The 19,349-nt window shown below is 45.7% G+C and overlaps 1 protein-coding gene across 1 annotated transcript in view; it reads right to left on the bottom strand.

Moving 5' to 3' along the window:
• LOC117345586 (TYRO protein tyrosine kinase-binding protein-like) overlaps positions 1-17,165 on the bottom strand; it is a 31,133-nt gene extending 13,968 nt beyond the window's left edge. Inside the window, exons 1-4 of the mRNA XM_033914435.1 lie at positions 17,110-17,165; positions 16,905-16,986; positions 7,341-7,361; positions 2,267-2,401 (exon numbers count right to left, since the gene is read on the bottom strand). Of these exons, the coding sequence (XP_033770326.1) occupies positions 2,267-2,401; positions 7,341-7,361; positions 16,905-16,962 (214 nt within the window). The 5' untranslated portion in view covers positions 16,963-16,986; positions 17,110-17,165. The remainder of the gene's footprint in view (positions 1-2,266; positions 2,402-7,340; positions 7,362-16,904; positions 16,987-17,109) is intronic.
• Between the last annotated feature and the right edge of the window lie 2,184 nt (positions 17,166-19,349).

Below are 19,349 nucleotides of genomic sequence, written 5' to 3'. Positions count from 1 at the left end.
CAACCCAAATTATTATAGAATGCTACACAGAAATATGCTAACAGAATACTGCAGTCACACATGACAGGAATAGTGTTAGGGGAATGCCCCCTGGTCCGAGAGAGCCCAAAGCCAGATGGAAGCTAAAGAAGCACTGCCTGGGCTATGAAGTCCCCAGTTATGTCTCTAGCAGGATACATATTTCAAATCTGATATATTCTAATGACAAAATAGAAATAAAATGATTTTTTTCTACCTTTTGTTGTCTCTTGTTTCTGCTTTTATCTTCTTTTCACTCTTTTCCTTCCAGCGTCTGCCCTGTCTCTTCAATCCAGCATCTGCCCGTTCCATCCACTGTCTGCCCCTTCCAGAAACTGTCTGTCTCCCTCTGCCATATCTCCTCTAGACCCCCTCCCCTCTTTGGTCTGGCATCTATCATCTTCTCTCTGTTCCCTCATGTTCTGGCATCCTTCTCCTTTCATCTCCCTTTCCCTCCCCCCTGTGTTTTTTAGCATCTCTCTCTTCTCATTTCCTCCGCTCAGATCTGATATATCTGTCTCCTTCCCCGTTATCTGGCATCTATCTCTCCTCTCTCTCTTCCCTTTCCTTCTCTGGTCTTCCTTCTTTATTTTCTGTGTCTGTCTAAATTAAATTCATTCTTACTATGCAGTCCTCAAATTCCCTCTTTTCACTATGTCTACCCACAGCCTGCCACCCCTTCACTTCACCCCTCCACTATCTCACTAACTCTATCTTCGTCCTCCATACAGCATATGTCATTTTTCTTTATCCCTCCTTCCATCCAGTATGTTCTCTTTCTCCATTTCCATTCAGTATTTGTTCTCCCTTCTCCCACTTCCATCATCTGCCCTCTTCTCTATCACCACTTCCATCATCTGCCCCTTCTCTATCACCACTTCCATCATCTGCCCCTTCTCTCTCTTTCCCCCCACTTCCATCATCTGCCCTCTTCTCTCTCCCTCTTCTCTCCACTTCCATCATCTGCCCCTTCTCTCTCTTTTCCCCCATTTCCATCATCTGCCATCTTCTCTCTCCCCACTTAAATCATCTGCCCATTCTCTCTCTTTCCCCCCACTTCCATCATCTGCCCCTTCTCTCTCTTTTCCCCCATTTCCATCATCTGCCATCTTCTCTCTCCCCACTTAAATCATCTGCCCATTCTCTCTCTTTCCCCCCACTTCCATCATCTGCCCTCTTCTCTCTTCCCACTTCAATCATCTGCCCCTTCTCTGTTTTTCCCCCTACTTCCATCATCTGCCATCTTCTCTCTTCCTACTTAAATCATCTGCCCCTTCTCTCTCTTTCCCCCCACTTCCATCATCTGCCCTTTTCTCTCTCCCCACTTCCATCATCTGCCCCTTCTCTGTTTTTCCCCCCACTTCCATCATCTGCCCTCTTCTCTCTCCCCCTTCTCCCCACTTCCATCATATCCCCTTATCTCAATCTCTCCATCCACCAAAGGCCCATATTTCTCCCTTCCTCACCTTTCCGATTTTGGCAACAAGATCGGCAAGCCCCCCCACTGCGCGATGACACTTAAGATCGGCAATGGGCTCCTTCTACCCCTGGCATCAACAGAATTTCAGATTGGCAACAGGTCATCAGTCAAAAGCTTCCCTCTGACTGAACTGTCTGGGCGGAACCAGGAAGCTGAGTCAGGGGAAGCTTTTGACTGAGCACCTGTTGCCGATCTGAAGTTTTGTTAATGCCGGGAGAAGGAGGCCGAACTTGAGTGCTGTCATGAGAGGGGGCGCCGATGCCGCTGAGTGCCGTCACACAAGGGGGGGGGCTGATGCCGCTGAGTGCCGTCGCCGTTGCAGCCCAGGAATTTTCCGGACCTGGTTGGCTGCGCACCCCCCCTAATGCTGCACCCAGGGCAAACCGCCCCTCCCCGCCCCCCCCCCTTGGTACGTCACTGACCGCACTACAGTTTTGTAAAAGGGGGAGGGGTTAGTTTGTGATTACATATTCCATACTAGGCGATGGTGTTCGAAAGACATGGTTTTCTGTTAGCATTGACTGTGCAGGATTGAACTGTACTAGTCTGGCTTGTTTAGTTTTGGGTGTATTGATGCTCTATTGCTCACTGCAGTATGTAAAATGCTGCCTTTTCCTAGGTACACTCCTAGACTCATGGTTGATTCCTCCTCCGTGCCATCTTCTTTGGCCCCTTTTGCTACTATTATGACCAATTCCCCTAACCAATCATTTTCTTGCCTCATTTATTTTTCATATTTCCATTCTGCATGCTCCCCATACTCCTCACCAGTATCTTTGTTCTTGGCATTGAGTCTTCTAGCCAGGAAGAAGACGGCCAGTGCAATCAATACAGTGATGATGATGTCACCCACAATGATGGCAGTGATGGCAACCGCATCCATATGGTAACAGCTAGTGCAGTCTTAGGGGTAAGAGAGGCAAGAGAGAAAAGAAATGAAACAGATCTCATTAATCTACAAACTTTATGTGCATTATAACACAATTAGAAAACACAATTCAAATATTTTAATTTTTAAGAATCATTTGGTGTAAACTAAATGGACACTGGACATTCTAGCTTGCTTTCTTATCAGTTGTGTTTGATTAATATTGTTTAGGGGAGGGGAAACAGTACAAATCAACTCACTGAAATTAATACAGCAATGGATAGATGCAATAACATCCTAAAGCATGAATCAAAAATTGAGACACTTTGGGGCTAATGGAAGTCATTTTGATTTTTGCCACATATCATGTAAATATATTTCCCCGCACATGGTTAGAACAGGTCACTTAGAGGAAACTGGAAAATACTAAAAGGTAGATTCATTCTATGTTGTTCACTCTCAGCAATAAGAAATAACAATCTGCAAGTCTACCTGACTACTAACTGTTAACAGACCTGTGTTCTAGAAACCTATCTAAATGGAGCAGTAATATTAACCTAGCCTTCACCCTCCAGCAAAATAAAAATTAGGAAGGGAATGAGAAGAAGAGGATTTTCAAGAGTGTGTGTGTTCGGGAGGGGGGTATAATCTCCCTTCCTCCCCTGCCCCAGGACATTGCCTTTCACCTACTGTCAGTAAGTCCTCCAGTGACAGGCAGCCTAGGCTTGGCCAGTTGTCAGCTCTTCGTCCGTCTACAGGCTCCTTCAACCTGCAATTGTTTCCTACTGTTGATGGCCATGCACAGAGAAAGCACACAGACAAGACCACTCTCACAATACAAGCATTCTGTATCATACACTACAACAGAAGCACAAGTCAGTGAGCTGCATATGCTGCAGCATTATATTACTGTTAAGTGGTAGTAGTCATAGGCAGCAGAACGCTTTTTTGTTTGGGGGTGGCCAAAAGCGCCGCCCTAGGCCCCATCCCCAGACCTGCCCAAGCTCCTCCCCAGACCACACCCCCATAATAATAGTATAATTGTAAACACCATTTCTTCCATTCATTTTTCATATACACACAATATAATCCTATATAATAAAACACTAGCCACGCATGCGCACTCCTATCTGCGTGTTCCATGATCAGTAGGTCTGTGGCCGCAAGAGTGCGCATGCGCGCTTACTACGTCTCCAACCATCGATCGCCTGCACAAGCCGGGACCGCAGCCAGCCGCCGATCTCCGTTCCTCCAGCGGGGGGGGGGGGGGTCCTCAGAGGAGAGGGATCGCGGATGCTCAGCGCCCCCACCGAGGAGCCCAGCAACTTTCCGCCCCAGCTCTTAAACTGACCCTGCCGCCTGGGACCCGAGTCCTTTGCCGCCCTCTCCCTTCCCTTCCCGTCATCAGGGACGTGCCAGAGTAAATCAGGGCAGTAGAAGGACCCAAAGCAGGGTGTGGAGACTGCTGAACATGCTGCTGGAATCGCCAGGTTTGTAGTCGGGCCCGCGGGAAGGGAAAGGGGGGTAGAGGAAACGCTAATGCAGCTGCACAGGGAACTGGTGTGGGGGGAGGGAAATGGAGGGGGAAGGAATGCTGCTTTGGACAGACAGACAGAGGGAGGAAGGGAGACAGAAAGGAAAGAAGAAAGACACATGGGCAGGTGCACAGGGAACTGGTGTGGGGGGAGGGAAATGGAGGGGGAGGGAATGCTGCTTTGGACAGACAGACAGAGGGAGGAAGGGAGACAGAAAGAAAAGAAGAAAGACACAGGGGCAGGGAGATACACAGAAAGATAGACTGACAAAGGGGGCCAGGGACACAGACAGACAGAAAGAAAGACAGCGGGAGTCGCGTCAGGAGGGGTGCGGGATGTGTCAGAGGGAACTTTTTCAATGGGTGCAACTGGGCGGCTGTCGGGCAGAGCAAGGTAAGTGTATCATAGGGATAAGAAAGAGGAGGGGGGGAGAAAAGGAAGGGACGCCTACTGCTGGACAAGGGGAGAAGGAAAGAGGTGCTGCTGGATAGAGGGGAGGTAAAACAAAGGGAGAAGTGCTGCTGCTGCATAAGGAGAGCAGTGAAGGGGTGGTGGTGGTGGACACAGGGGAGGTAAAAGGAAGGGAGAATGGACAGGGGGAGCAGGCAAGGCGTGGTGATGGACAGCCAAGGAAAAAGAAAGACAGAAAGAAAGAAAGCGGCTAAGGAGAGAGAGAGAAAGAAATAAAGACAGACACACACACATATATTCTAGCACCCGTTAATGTAGTGGGCTATAAGACTAGTCTTATTAATAATATGGTAACCACAAAATTAAACTACACAAAGTACACTCTTTTTCCCCTCCCCACCACTACATAGCATTTCTTCCTCTCTCCTGTACCCCCATGTGCAACGTCTTCCTCTCTCTCTCACTGTCCACCATCTCTCTCTCATTCCCTCCCTTGCTGCAAAAGGAGTGAGGAAATAGAGTGAGGGAGAGAGGGATACAGGGTGCCTCTCTCCCACCCTCTTTACTGTCACATCCAATATTTCTCCCTCTGTTATCCCTCAGATTGTGTGCAGCATCTTTTGCCCCTGCCCACCAGTCCCATGTCCAACATTTCTGCTTCTATCTCCCCTTTCCAGCTCCATGCCATATCTCTTCCTCCATTCCCTCCACCACCATGTCCAACATTTCTCCCTCTTGCATTCATTTCCATCTGCTCCACTGTTTCCTTCTCTATTGCCACATCCAACATTTCTCCCTCTTCACTCGCTCTCTCTACCTCACTCCTCTCCTATCACCATGTCCAATAATTCTCCTTTTTCTTCCTTTCTCCATATACACCATCTATTTCCCTCTCACTCACACCCATGCTTAACAATTCCCCCTTTCTATTCCCTCCCTCAACTCAGCATCTCTTTCCCCCATCCTTCCATCCTATGTCCCATGTTCATGCCCCTTCCCTCCCTTCTGTGACCAAAGTTAGTGCTCCCTTCCTCCTTCCCAACTTTTGTTCCAAGTTTGTACTCCCTCTCTCACTTCTGTGTCCTAACATGTCCCCTCTCTCTAGTCTGTGTCCCAAATTCATGCCCCCTCCCTTATTTGTCCGAAGTTCATGCTCCCTTCTTTCCTTGTCTCAATGTGCCCCTACCTCCAGTGTCCCAACATGCCCCTCTCCCTCCCTCCTGTGACTCAATGTACCTCTCATCCTCCCTCCCTTTTGTGTCCCAAGTTCATGCCCTCTCCCAAGGAAGTGTACCTATGTTATGGCTGGCTCTAAAACATTTAAGTAGATCTCCTCCTCCTTTTTTCCAGCTGCACTTCTTTCTTCACAAAGCCACAGGCAGCAGCAGCAGAGTATGGCCAGAGGTCCTGGTGTGCTCCCAAGTATGACATCTCTCACCTTTCCTGGCCCCCAGTCCATATCCCCTCCGCCTTTCCCTAGCCATGTCTTCTCTTCCTTCTCTGCTTTCCCCATTGTCCATCTCTCCCTCCCCCTTCTGTCCCCTCCCCTGAATCTCTTTCCCTGTCCCCATCTTGCCCCTCCAGCAAATCTATCTCCTTCTCCCCATTCCCCCCACCATCCATTTCTCCCATTACCCCCCCGCCTTCCCTCATATCTATCTCTCCCTCTCTTACTCCCTCTGTCCTTCTCCAAATCCATCTCTTATTGTCCCTCTTTTGCCCTCCTTTGCCACCTCCTACCCTCTCTGCCATCCCCAAATCCATCTCTCCCTGTCCCTCACACATCTGACATCATTCCCTTCCCCCTCCTTCCCTCATCTGAGTCCAATATATCTCCCTTCTCTCAGTCCCATATGCTCCTCTCTACTGATTTTCTACACCTAGCTACTGGACAACGTGCTTGCTGGTTGGCACTCTGCGCGCCCCTGCTGGCATCTATTTCTCTCCCCTCCTCCCTCCCAGCCACCGCCGCATATCTTTGTTTAACTTCTTAGAAAAGCGCTGTGCCACCTTGCCGCTGGCCCCTTGCAACTGCCAGGGCTATTTTGGGCTGTATATAATTCAGTCCCAGAGGAAAGTCCTACTTGTTTCAGGAGACTTCCCAGTGCTAGGATTCAGCAGAGCAGAGGGAGAGAGAATTCACTGGCCCAGAGCAAGATTATGGCAATAACCTTCTTTTACTCCCAAAGTGCCTTTCCTCAGCCACAGGATCCCAAGTTGGAAGCTGCAGCAGTGTTTGTTGGGAGGGGGGGGGGAATCTCCTCCCTCAGTTTCCTCTTTGCAAGATTAGAAATGAATTTGGGGAGAAGCCGAGGAGTTTTTGCATGACAAAGTTGGGAGAAGGGATCAAAGGGCAGAAAGAGATTTGGAGCTGGAAGGCTGGTGATGTCACAAGGGAAAGGGCAGAAATTCACACCGAAGGCTGAGAGGCGTTCTTTTCTTCTGGCTCTGCCCCTTTTAATGCTGATTGGTCCGAATGGGCCCTGGAGTGGGAAGAGGAGTGGAAGGGTCCAGCCTCTGGCACAGAGAAGACAGGAAGGAGGAGGAGTTTCAGGTCTATCCGGTGCCGGTGCTGCTGCTGCCGCTGCCTGCCCTACCGCTGGCCCCTTGCCTTTAACTTCATAAAGAAGTGCTGCGCTGCCCTGCTACTGGTCTGGCGTCTTCTCTCCACTGCGGCCCGCCCTCTCTGACAACTTCCTATTTCCACTAGGGCGGGCTGCAGTGGAGAAAAGATGCCAGTCCAGCGGCAGGGCGGCACAGTGCTTCTGTAAGAAGTTAAATGGAGACACGCAGTGGACAAGCAGGGGAGGGGGGGGAGTAAATGCAGGCGAAGGGGCGCAACAGAGCGTGTCAACCAGCAAGCACGCTGGCCGGTAGCAAGATGCCGCTCCAAGCCTCTCAAGGATAGTGGGTTCCCCCCAGGATCACCCATAGAATGGGCAATTTGGGGGGAGACCCTGGCCCCTGTGGCCCCCACCCCCCGTTCCAACGCCTAAGGTAGTGTTAGTAGAAAGTACAGGTTACTCACCTCTCTGTTCACAAACAATACCTGTAGAGAGAAACACAATATGTTTTTTCCAGGACATCAGATACACAGGCAAACACACAAAACCATATCTTCCAAACAGTGCCCATCTATGTAATACATGTTCTGGATCATGCGTCTCTGTGGATCATAGCCTCGATGAACCTATTCGGATACTGTATAGATGATCAGTACATCAGTTAAGTGGATCTGCAAGCCTGATGTGCTATTTGATTTTGATATTCTATTGGCAAGTTTGGATCATGTTCTGGATTTTGATGTTCTATTGGCAAGTTTGGATCATGTTCTGGATCATGTGTCTATGTGGATCATAGCCTCGATGAACCTTTTTGGATACTGTATAGATGATCAGTACATCAGTTAAGTGGATCTGGAAGCCTGATGTGCTATTTGATTTTGATATTCTATTGGCAAGTTTTCTTAGTATCTTTCTCCTGTATCTTGCCCTATCCACCATCACCTCGCAATTATGATTTCAGTTAATCCCACGGAGCTCCCAAAATGTTCTTTCTTTAAATGATATACTAAAACTCAGGCTTAGTGTGGGGTAGGTATAGGAAGGCAGTACCTACCAAATGTTGTGATGCTAATACTAAATTGATCCCCCACCTTCATTGTCAGTAAGACATCCTTATCCTTTACTCTCCACCCCTAAAGAAAGCAAGCACACTATACCTGTGTACTAAAAGATCACTTTCATTTTTGTTTATGGTATAACAATTTGGAACAGCTGGCTTTTGAGCATGATTGATTCAACTGCCCTAAAATCATCTAGGATAGAATTTCTCAACACGCAGTACGCGTACCCTTAGGGGTTCACGAGCCGCTTGTATGGGTCTCCCACCTCCCTTCCTCCTTAATCGCTGCCTAAGCGCTGCTGCCACTAGGGATCCCATGCCCTCCTTTCTGCATTCTCTCCTCCACCGAAGCCGACCCGAAAAGGCTTCCCTCCGATGTCAGAGCTGACGTCAGAGGGAAGCCTTCCGGGAAGGACAGGATTAATTATTTGAGGGCCCCTAGGCACACAAGTATACTGGGGCCCCCCTGCTCCGCCCTCTGCCCCGCCCACACCACACCCATACCCCCACCCCCATTTGTCTGTTTTCTTATTCACTTCTATTTCTTTTTTTAAAATTCAAAACAAACAAAGATTAGCATACCAGTGCACAGTTTTTCTTCTATGCAACCCCCAAATCCCCCTTCCTTCCCTTCTCACCTACTTATCCAGGACTTTAACTCTGAACTCTTTCCATATGTATATAAGTGTTCAAATACATTGTAAATCAATCACATCAATTGGACTTGGACATATAAAGGATCCCGTTATCTTTTATATATAAAGAAAGCCTCAGCCTCACCACTCCACCGCTATGTTAATTCATGACTGCGGGAAGAATTACGTGGCACTTCATCATTGGCTGCCCGTGTGTATTTTTCCACCAAAGTTAATGTTAGTATATTATATCTCCATGATGTGTATGTCTCGTAAATATTGCAGAGTCGGATGACACGCGGGAGACCCTTGATACAGCACTGTTGGGTGCGAAACATGTCATGTCGGGTCAGACTCCCAGATGTTGGCTGATGGAATAAGCTAAGTATATAGACAACTTTTAATAATAAAAAATTATTTATTAAAAGACATACACATCATGGAGATATAATATACTAACATTAACTTTGGTGGAAAAATACACACGGGCAGCCAATGATGAAGTGCCACGTAATTCTTTCCGCAGTCATGAATGTGGATCCACAGTTGTTCATGCTGGAGCAAAAATATGCTTCCTGTCACCCACATCCTGATCATGCACTGTATCGGTAGCATAGAATACATAGAAACATAGAAACTGACGGCAGAAAAGGGCCACGGCCCATCTAGTCTGCCCATATCAATGTCCCAGCCCCTAACTCCCTCCATGAAAAGATTCCACGTGCCAATCCCATTTTTTCTTAAAATCTGGCACGCTGCTGGCCTCAATTACCTCTAGTGGAAGACTGTTCCAGCGATCAACCACTCTTTCGGTGAAGAAATATTTTCTGGTGTCACCATGAAATTTTCCACCCCTGAGTTTCAATGGATGCCCTCTTGTTGCCGTGGGACCTTTAAGAAAAAAGATATCTTCCTCCACCTCAATATGGCCCGTGACATATTTGAACTTCTTGATCATGTCTCCCCTCTCTCTGCGTTCCTCGAGTGAGTAAAGCTGCAACTTATCAAGCCGTTCCTCAAACGGGAGACCCATTTCCCATATAATAATAATAATAATAATAACTTTATTCTTATATACCGCCAACAATCTTGCGACTTCTAGGTGGTTTACAACGAAGAGAAACTGTACAGACAGCGACTTACAGAGTATAGCTGAGAACATCTGATAGTAACAACAGTGATAATAATAGCAACAGTTTATATACTGCAGGACCGTGAAGTTCCGTGCGATTTACAATGAATTAGAAAAATTCCATAAATTGAGTGGAGCATTCATAGTTAGAGATTAGAGGTTAACAGTTTTCAAGATCAGATCTGGGTGGGATTACAAAGGGGGCATCCATATAACCCCCCCTCTGCCAAAATACTGATTAGAAACATAGAAAAAGGCAGCAGAAAAGGGCTATAGCCCACCAAATTTGCCCATTCCAAGTATCCCCTCCCCTGAATTTACTCCCTTAAAGATCCCACGTGAGTATCCCATTTTCTCTTAAAATCCGTCACGCTGCTGGCCTTTATCACCTGGAGTGGGAGTCTGTTCCAATGATCCACTACTCTTTCAGTGAAGAAGTACTTCCTGGAGTCGACATGAAACTTCCCTCCCCTGACTTTCAGCGGATGCCCTCTGGTGGTCGAGGGTCCCATGAGCCAGAAGATATCATCTTCTGACTCGATGCGTCCCATGATGTACTTATATGTTTCAATCATATCTCCCCGTTCTCTTCTTTCCTCAAGTGAGTACAGCCGCAATTTTTTTAATCTTTCTTCATACGTGAGATCCTTGAGCCCGAAGACCATCCTGGTGGCCGTTCGCTGAACCGACTCGATCCTGTGAAATTGTGTGATCTGTTAGAGGATGTTTGCGAGCACCCATTTTTTTTAGCTGGGGTCGTAGAGCCAGAAGTTGTTGCCTGGATTTCACCGTAGTCTTGTGGAGGTTGGGCAGGAGCAAGATTTTGTTGCCCTCAAAGGTGATCGGAGCGAGCGAACGGGCTTTTTGCATTATCTCTACTACCTGCTGGTACCGGAGGACTTTGAAGATAATCGGCCTCGGATGCTGGTTGCGTGGCTGCCGAGACGAGGGTGTGCAGTGTGCTCTCTCGATCTCAAAATCCTTCGCAAATTGTATGTTTAAGAGAGATGGGATGAAAGTTTCCAAGAATGACAGTATATTAGTACCTTCCCGATTTTCAGGTACTCCAAGCAGCCTCACATTGTTTCGACGCAAGCGGTTGCTGGCATCCTCAAGTTCCCGCTCTATGAGAAGTGTGCGCTTAACATGTGACTGCAGGGCCTTGATATTGGCATCGGCGGTGGCAGATTTGATTTCCAGATCTGCAAGTTAGTTTTAAAAGCAGACATGTCAGAATGTATGGTAGTGAGTTCATTTTTCATTTCGGTTAAGGCATCCTTCGTGTCAGTCATTATATCTTGGAGCGATCGAATTGCCTCCCAAATATCAAGCATGGAGGGAGCCTCCGGCTTGTCAGATTTTTCCGATCCAGATTTTGCAGGTGACAAGGGTTCAGGCTTGTGGCGTTTCCCAAATTTTGACGAAGCCATAGTATAAAGAATAAAAAGCCCAAAAGCTAGTCTTGCCGGGCGACATTAACGCGGGGCTGGGTGGCCCGCTGTGTCGCCCGTGGGGCTAGTTAGGCCAGAGTGGGGCAGGATAGCGTACCCGAGGGGGGGCGGTCCGCTCGAAGGCGTCGCGGCCGAAGTGGATTGTGGGGGGTGGGAGGGGTGAAAAGGCAGGGCTCTCGGAGGACCATAACAGTCTTGGTCCTCCGAAGCAGCTTTCCCGCCCGCCCGCCCCTTTTGTTTTGAGGAGTGCAGAGTTGGTGGGGTGGCGGTATCCCGAGCTACTGACTAATGGGCTCATCAAGGGATGAGCGGTGGGCCGGCTGGGAGCTGTGCCTGGTGGGTCGGATGACCCTGGATAATGGGGCATGTGTGGGACATGCCACCCCTCGGACCCTTGCTTAGATGGCGGAGTCGGGGGCCAATTACATCTAATGGTAGCTCGGGATCAAGGTCACAATGGTGATACCATTGTTATGGGTGATTGTTAATGTGTTATTTATGGTTGTTAATTTATACATAAATAGTTATGTTAAAATGTTATATGAATATGTTTAATATTCAATAAACAGGGCTGCGGCCAGGTTCTACCAACAAAGTGTATTGTCTTATTGAGATAGGCGGAAGGTATGTGGGAAAGGGGTGAATGGTGATATATAGAAGCGGGTCACTCCAGGTCCCGCTGTTATAAATTCTGCCAAAAAGTAAGATGAAAAATGCAGAAATTCAGCTCAGATGAGGAAAATAGTAGGTAGGGCTGCTGGAGCTGATCTAACCCACGACCATCCTAGTCGGGCTCCACAGCGCCCCCCCAAAGACACATTTTTTAAAAAGTTGGCATTTGGCGTTTACTTGAGCTGAAGGCTGCAGTCTCCATTCAGTCTATGAGGCCCTGGTTTAGGGCCTAACTCTGCCAGACTCATTTTTGGGAAGAGTAAATTTGATCATGTCTCTCTATTACTCAAAGAATTACGTTGGCTTCCTGTTCACCTTAGAATTCAATTCAAGTGTATTTGTATTGCGTTTAAGATCCTATTTGGCATCTTTATTACCCTTGTTCCTTTAGATTAGAATGTATGTATATCACATCTCGCAAGAAAGTCTCAAATGCTGAAACTCTCTTTTACATCATTGAAAGGTAAATCCAAATCACTCAGAAAATTTAGTCTAATCTAATCTAATTTCCATTTTATCTACTGGATCATTCCAGCAAGGACTCGAGCCGGTTAACAAAGTTTACAAGAATATAATATAAAACAATATTGACCAATATTGATCAAGCTTTGGAATAATTTATCAAATCCACTAAGAATCTCTAATCTTTTTCCTTCATTTTGTTCTCTAAATATTTTGGAAAATAGTTTCATTTTAATTTAACTTTTTTATCACTGTTAACCGAGTCAAACTCCTATTGGTGAGGACCCGGTATACAAATCTAAGTTTTAGGGCTCCTTTTTACGAAGGCGCAGTAGCGGTTTAACGTGTGTAATACCGCACGTTAAACAGCCAGCCGTGATAGCTGCTACCGCCTCCTCTTCAGCAGGCAGGAGTTTATAGGCCAGCGCGGGGGTTAGCACGTGATGAAAACCTGCTAGCCCGGCTTCGTAAAAGGAGCCCTTAGTTTAGTTTCTAGATTCAGTATCTTTATATTTCTTGTATAATATGCTCTTTTCTTTCCTATTAAGAAATGGCATTCCTTTCCCATTTTAAATTTTTATATTTTTAATTTGTAAGCAATTAGTGGGGTATCAAGACTTTAATAAACATATCTCCCACAGAGTCAGCATATTTCCCGATCTCACCTTCTACCTGCCTCTTCCAACTTTCCCATGTGCAGCATCTCCTCTGATCTCCCCTTATATTAATCTTTTTATAATTAACTTTTCAACAATAATACAGCGCTAAGTATCAATATCTATCCAATTCATCCATCTTTCCTGCCTTCCCCTCACTCATGCATCCCCCACAGAAGCAGTTACAATTTTCCAGCATTTAAAATCTCACTTCATCTTCTAGGAGTTTAAGTCATCAGAAATGGATGCCTTGTCTCCAGAAACCATGTTTTTTCTTTGCACTGGCAAATAAAGCTCCATCTTCAAAAGCACATGCATCTACCCTGTCCAAGTTATCCAATGTGGCTGGTCATACCTCAATACAATTATTTAAAATGCATACATACTAAACTTACTTTTCTTCTCAACTAGATTCCTGCTTCAGCTAGAACTTCTCATCTGGCATCCTTGACAAGCTCTTTCTTCCAAAGATTCTTCACATATTCCCAAATGACATGAAATACAGATACACTTCTCCCTACATATTCGCTGTGATAGGGGATTAACAAACTCGCGAATACAGAAAAACCGTAAATAACTTTTTCATATGCTATTCACAGTTTTCTATTAAAAACCATCATGAATATGGTGAAACTGCAAATAACATGGCGGGAGACCTGGCCTATTCCTGAAGGAGAAGCAAAACATGGTGAAGAAAGTGCTAGGAATCAGCAATTTTCTCTATGCAAGCTGATGTAATGGGGGGAGGAGCTAGCAAGCTAAAAAAACGTGAATAATCGAAATCGCAATTGCTGAAACCACGAATACGAGGGAGAAGTGTAGCTGGAGTAGACTCACATTTGGGATATACTCCTGGATCAACTACCCCAGCCTTGCATGCTGAAACAGGATACCTATAAGCCCTATATAAAAGCTTAAGGTTCGATATTCAAAAAAGCTTGTTTGAGCAAGAGAGGCTCCTGTCCCACTAAATCACAGTGAGCAGGTTAATCCTGAATATTCAGTGGCACTAACTGCACAGTACTGCTCAAAATCTGGTGTATACTCCATGGTACTTCCCAGTTAGTGCTAGGGTAGTCTAGGAGCAGTCAGGAAGCATAGGAATATAAGATTTGCCATACTAGGACAGACCGAAGGTCCATCAAGTCCAGTATCCTATTTCCAACAGTGGCCAATTTGGGTCACAAGCATATTTCAAGATCCTAAAATAGCAAAACAGAACTTATATTACTTAACCCAGAAACAAGCAATGGATTATCCCAAGTCCATTTTAATAATGGTTTATGGACTTTTCTTTTAGGAAATTATCCAAACCTTGTTTAAACTCTGCTAAGCTAACTTCTTTCACCACATTCTCTGGTAACAAATTCCAGAGTTTATTTATACATTAAGAAATATTTTTGCTGGTTTGTTTTAAATGTACTGCTTAGTAGTTTCATTGCATACCCCCTAATCCTAGTATTTTTGGAATGAGTAAGCAAGCGTTCATGTCTACCCATTCTACTCCACTTAGTATTTTGTAGACCTCTATCATAACTCCCCTGAGTTGTCTCTTTTCCAGGCTGAAGAGCCCTAACCACTTTCCTCTTAGGGAAGTCATCCCATCCCTTCTCTGTACCTTTTCTAATCCCATTACAGTACTCCCCCGATATTCACGGGGGTTCCATTCCAGGAACCCCCACGAATTTTGAAAAACAGCAAATACGGTTTTTCATGGGGGGGTCTGAAGAGGGCAGCGGGAGAGGGCAGCAGGAGAGCAGCCGGAGCGCCGCGAGTGCAGGAAATCACTTGCGGTACACTCCAACTGCCTCTTATTGTACTGCCGGGCCTTATCCAATCAGGAGCTGTGTGTCAAAGCAGCTCCTGATTGGATAAGGCCTGACTTAGTGCAGGAAGAGGCAGTCGGAGCGTACTGTGAGTGATTTCCTGCACTCGCGGTGCTCCGGCTGCTCTCTCCTGCCTCTCCGGCTGTCCTCTCCTTGTCGGTGGTTCACGGTCCGAAAATACCGCGAATGACTGGGACCGCTGACCTCGAAAGACCGGGGGAACACTGTATATCTTTTTTGAGATACAGTAACCAGAATTGTAGATGCGGTTGTACCATGGAGCGATGCACAGTTATTATAACATTCTCATCTTTATTTTCCATTTCTTTCTTTATAATTCCTAACATTCTATTTGCTTTCTTAGTCACCACTGCACACTGAGCTGAAGGTTTCAACGTATCATCAATGATTTGAGCAGGGACTGTCTCTTTTATGTTTGGTGCACAGCGCTGCGTATGCCTGGTAGCCCTCTAGAAATGATAAGTAGTAGTAATAGTAGATCCTTTTTGAAGTGCTGAGAAATTATGTGGACATTGGTGATACTTAGTGCTGGTGCCTACATAGCTAACCAGGCATGTAGAACAGCACAAAAGGCAGCCCTCTCTTTGCCTAGTTAGTTATGTGGGTAAGGAACTGAATATCTACCATACTCATATACCTTAAAGGTGCCCAGATACTCATACTCATATACCTTAATATTGGTGCCCAGATAGGGTCCAGCACTGAATATTCTAATCTAAATTTTCCAACAGTGATCAACATTTAAAGAAATGCTGATTGCCACAACTGAATATTAACCCTTTAAAATGTTGATCTCTCCATCTATAATAATAAAATGCTAAGTGCGCATGTGCACTCTTACCATCGTGTTTCCTGATCCCTGATATGTAGGGCTGTAGTCGACGGGAGTGCGCATGCGCGACACCAGGACTCCTCCTCCCGAGCCCCAGACACGCTGACCGGCGGGCCTCTCAAGTAGTGGCGGTGGCAGGGATGGTGGAATTGCTACCGAAGCGGCTGTCGGCTTCAGGCGCGCACGGTGGCTGTCGGCGCCCGCAGCCCATGGTGACTGTCGGCGCCTGCAGGTCGCAGCGGCTTGAGGCGACTGTCAGTGGAGGGCAGACGTGAACGGAGGTAAGGGGTGCTGCTGGACAGGGGAAGAGGTGCTGATGGACAGGGGGGGGCAGAAAAAGGAAGGGAGGCGTACTGCTGGACAGGGGAAGCAGGAAAGAGGTGCTGATGGACAGGGGAAGAGGTGCTGATGGACGGGGGGGGGAAGAAAAAGGAAGGGAGGCCTACTGTTGGACAGGGGGAGCAGGAAAGAGGTGCTGCTGGACAGGGGAAGAGGTGCTGATGGACAGAGGGGGTAAGAAAAAGGAAGGGAGGCCTACTGCTGGACAGGGGGGAGGTAAAACAAAGGGAGAAGGGCTGCTGCTGGATAAGGGGAGCAGTGAAGGGATGATGGTGGACACAGGGGAGGTAAAAGGAAGGGAGAATGGACAGGAGGAGCAGGCAAGGGGTGGTGGTGGACAGCCAAAGAAAAAGAAAGACAGAAAGAAAGAAAGACAGAAATACAGAAAGCAGCTAAGGAGAGAGAGAGAGAGAGAAAGAAATAAAGACAGACACACACACACACACACACACATATTTCTACCACCCGTTAATGTAACTGGCTATAAGACTAGTACTGAATATTGCCCCTTTAAAATGTAGATCTCTCCACACTGCTCTCTTTACTAACACACACTCCATACACACCTGCCATTTGGTCTTTATCTGCCATCATATTTCTATATCCTATGGAATAGGTGAGACCCTAGTCTAGAGCACCAGTGATAAAGTGTGCCAAAATCCCAGTTTATCATCTCTCATTATCTGTTTCCTCTTTGTTGGTGGAGAGGGAGAGATGCTAGATTGGGATTCAGGATTTTGGCATCCTTTATCACCAATATGGGGGAGGGAGACTTAAGATAGAGGGGAGAAGGCACCGATGCAAAAGTTGTCTCAGGTTGTCACAGTCCCTTGAGCTGAATTTGCTCTGGACACCTTGCAGAGAGACAGAGATGAAAACTCTGACACCTAATCAATGCACAACCTGTAAGTTATATTGCTGTGAAATTGAGAAGAAACTTACCAAGAATCCCAAGCACACACAGAATAATGGAGAATGAGACATGAGCACATCTTGTCATCTTTCCACAGCCAAATTCCCGACTCTGAAACAAGTAAATGTCAGATATCATGAACAGTGTTTCTACCTCTGTATTTTATCTTATTGTGTTCCAAAAAAGTAGAACTCCATGTTGTGGGAAAGAGGAGTCCAGCATTCAGGCACTTACTGGTCGCTATGCGCCCTAGTCCTTGTCCTCTTTGGAGCTGAAATGGCAGATTGAGGAAGTAAAGATTAGAGAAGGGCAACTGAAGGCTAAGTGAGTGACATCACTCTGTCCAGTTACACAAGGAAGGGGAGTATCAGTCACTGACCACAAGGGCTGAGAGACAATGCTCACACAGAGGCTGTGCTGAAAGTTAAAAGGTGATGCAGGGACTGCACTCGTTGACAAAGGCAAAAAACAGCAGTTCACTTACAGAGAACATGTTCACTGAGATTGGAAATAGCACAAACACAGTGCTCAAACAAAGAGAATATGGCTTTTTTTTTTTTTTTTTTAAGTTCAATGTTTTTTTTATTAGTTATAGGCATAAACAGATATGAACATTAGAACAAATATTTGACAGATTCTACAATTGTATAATGAGTCAAAATCAAAGACAAATATAAAGAAAGAGCAAATGTGGACGAAAACAATTAAAGAATCCATGAAATTCAAGTATGAGAAATTTACAAACATAAAATGCACCCCACTGTTATATTATTACAGTAAGTTCCAAAGAAAAATCATGTAACTGTGTTTAACCTTTCACAATATTCCACCATTGATTGCCAAATCATGTCATGTTTCCATGCATTACCACATCTGAGAGCAAAACTTCTTTCGTATCGCATAATTAGGCATACATTATGCCACCACAAAGAGTGAGATAGATTATCGGGATTTTTCCAATTAGTTAGGATAAGTTTCAAAGCAACCATAATCAAACCTCTTAACAATTTAGCCTTAGGTTCAGAAAGTGTGGATTGTATACTAAAAGCACCATACACTACAATTGCTAGGGTTAGTTTTTCTTCAATAGCGAGTATCTCCATCATCGTTTTCCAGATTTGCATCCAAAATGTATGAATTGGAGGGCAGTGGAAAATCATGTGATCTAATTTTCCTACATCCTTTTTGCAGGACCAACAGCAAGTGACATCCGATTTGGCTAACTTAGCCAATTTGTGTGGGGTCCAAAATGCTTTATGCATCAAAAAGTAGCATGATTGGGTGATTGATGCAGAGTGAAGAGTCGAAAATGTGTTTTTCCATATTTTGGACCATGTAGCAGTCGTAACTGTAACTCCAGTGTCATGTTCCCAAGCTTCACACAAGCCCAAAGTGGCATCAAATTTGAGGTTTATAAGCAGTGTATACCAAGTAGCTGTATGACCTTTGTGTTTAAGTTTCATCAGATCATATAACTTCAGAATTGAAGGTTTGCTCTGCTTGAGAGATTGTAAGTTATATCTCGCAGAAATAGCATGACGTAGTTGTAGCCATCTAAAATGATGTGACAATGGTAAGTGGTATATTTGTCTCAGGGTATCAAATGGGATCCAGGAGCTATCACAATATAAATGACCTATATAAGCAATGCCCATACGTTTCCAGGGGATCCAGTTTACTGTTTCATGTTGAATGGTGATTTTTGGATTATTCCAAAGGTAGATATAAGTCGTGTCTTCAATTTTAGTTTTCAATAAGCTGTCCATTTCTCTAAGTGCAATTCTCGTGGATGTGACTGAGTCACAGGGTATGCCAATTTTGTTCTTCACAAATGTAGCATGGAAAATGTCATCATGTCCAGAGGTATCCATTTCGAGTGTTATCCAATTAGGAAGATCTCCATCTGAGGATTCCTGTAGCCAGTGAGATCCTTGGTGTAATAGCATAGCTGAGTGATATTCATAAAAACTGGGAAATCTAACTCCCCCGTCAGTTTTGTCCTTTTTCAGTTTCTGTAAACTTATGCGTGGGGTGGAATTATTCCATAAAAATTTGGCATAAGAACATAAGAACATAAGAATTGCCATCTCCGGATCAGACCCATGGTCCATCGAGTCCGGCGATCCGCACACGCGGAGGCCCAGTCAGGTATACACCTGATTGTTCTAATCACCCATATCCCTCTATGCCTCTCATAAGGAGATGTGCATCTAATTTGCCTTTGAATCCTAGCACAGTGGATTCCTTAATAACCTCCTGTGGAAGAGCATTCCATGCGTCCACCACTCGCTGCGTAAAGCAGAACTTCCTGACATTTGTCCTGGACTTGTCACCCCTTAGCTTCAAACCATGTCCTCTTGTCCGTGTCACATTGGACAATGTAAATAATTTGTTTTTCTGCTCTATTTTATCGATGTCTTTCAGTATTTTGAACGTCTCTATCATGTCCCCTCGCAGCCTCCTCTTCTCAAGGG

This window comes from Geotrypetes seraphini, chromosome 11, assembly GCF_902459505.1.
Source record: "Geotrypetes seraphini chromosome 11, aGeoSer1.1, whole genome shotgun sequence".
Taxonomy (NCBI): Eukaryota; Metazoa; Chordata; class Amphibia; order Gymnophiona; family Dermophiidae; genus Geotrypetes; species Geotrypetes seraphini.
The sequence above is the reverse complement of the archived record's forward strand: the minus strand, read 5'-3'. Positions and strand labels throughout refer to the sequence as shown.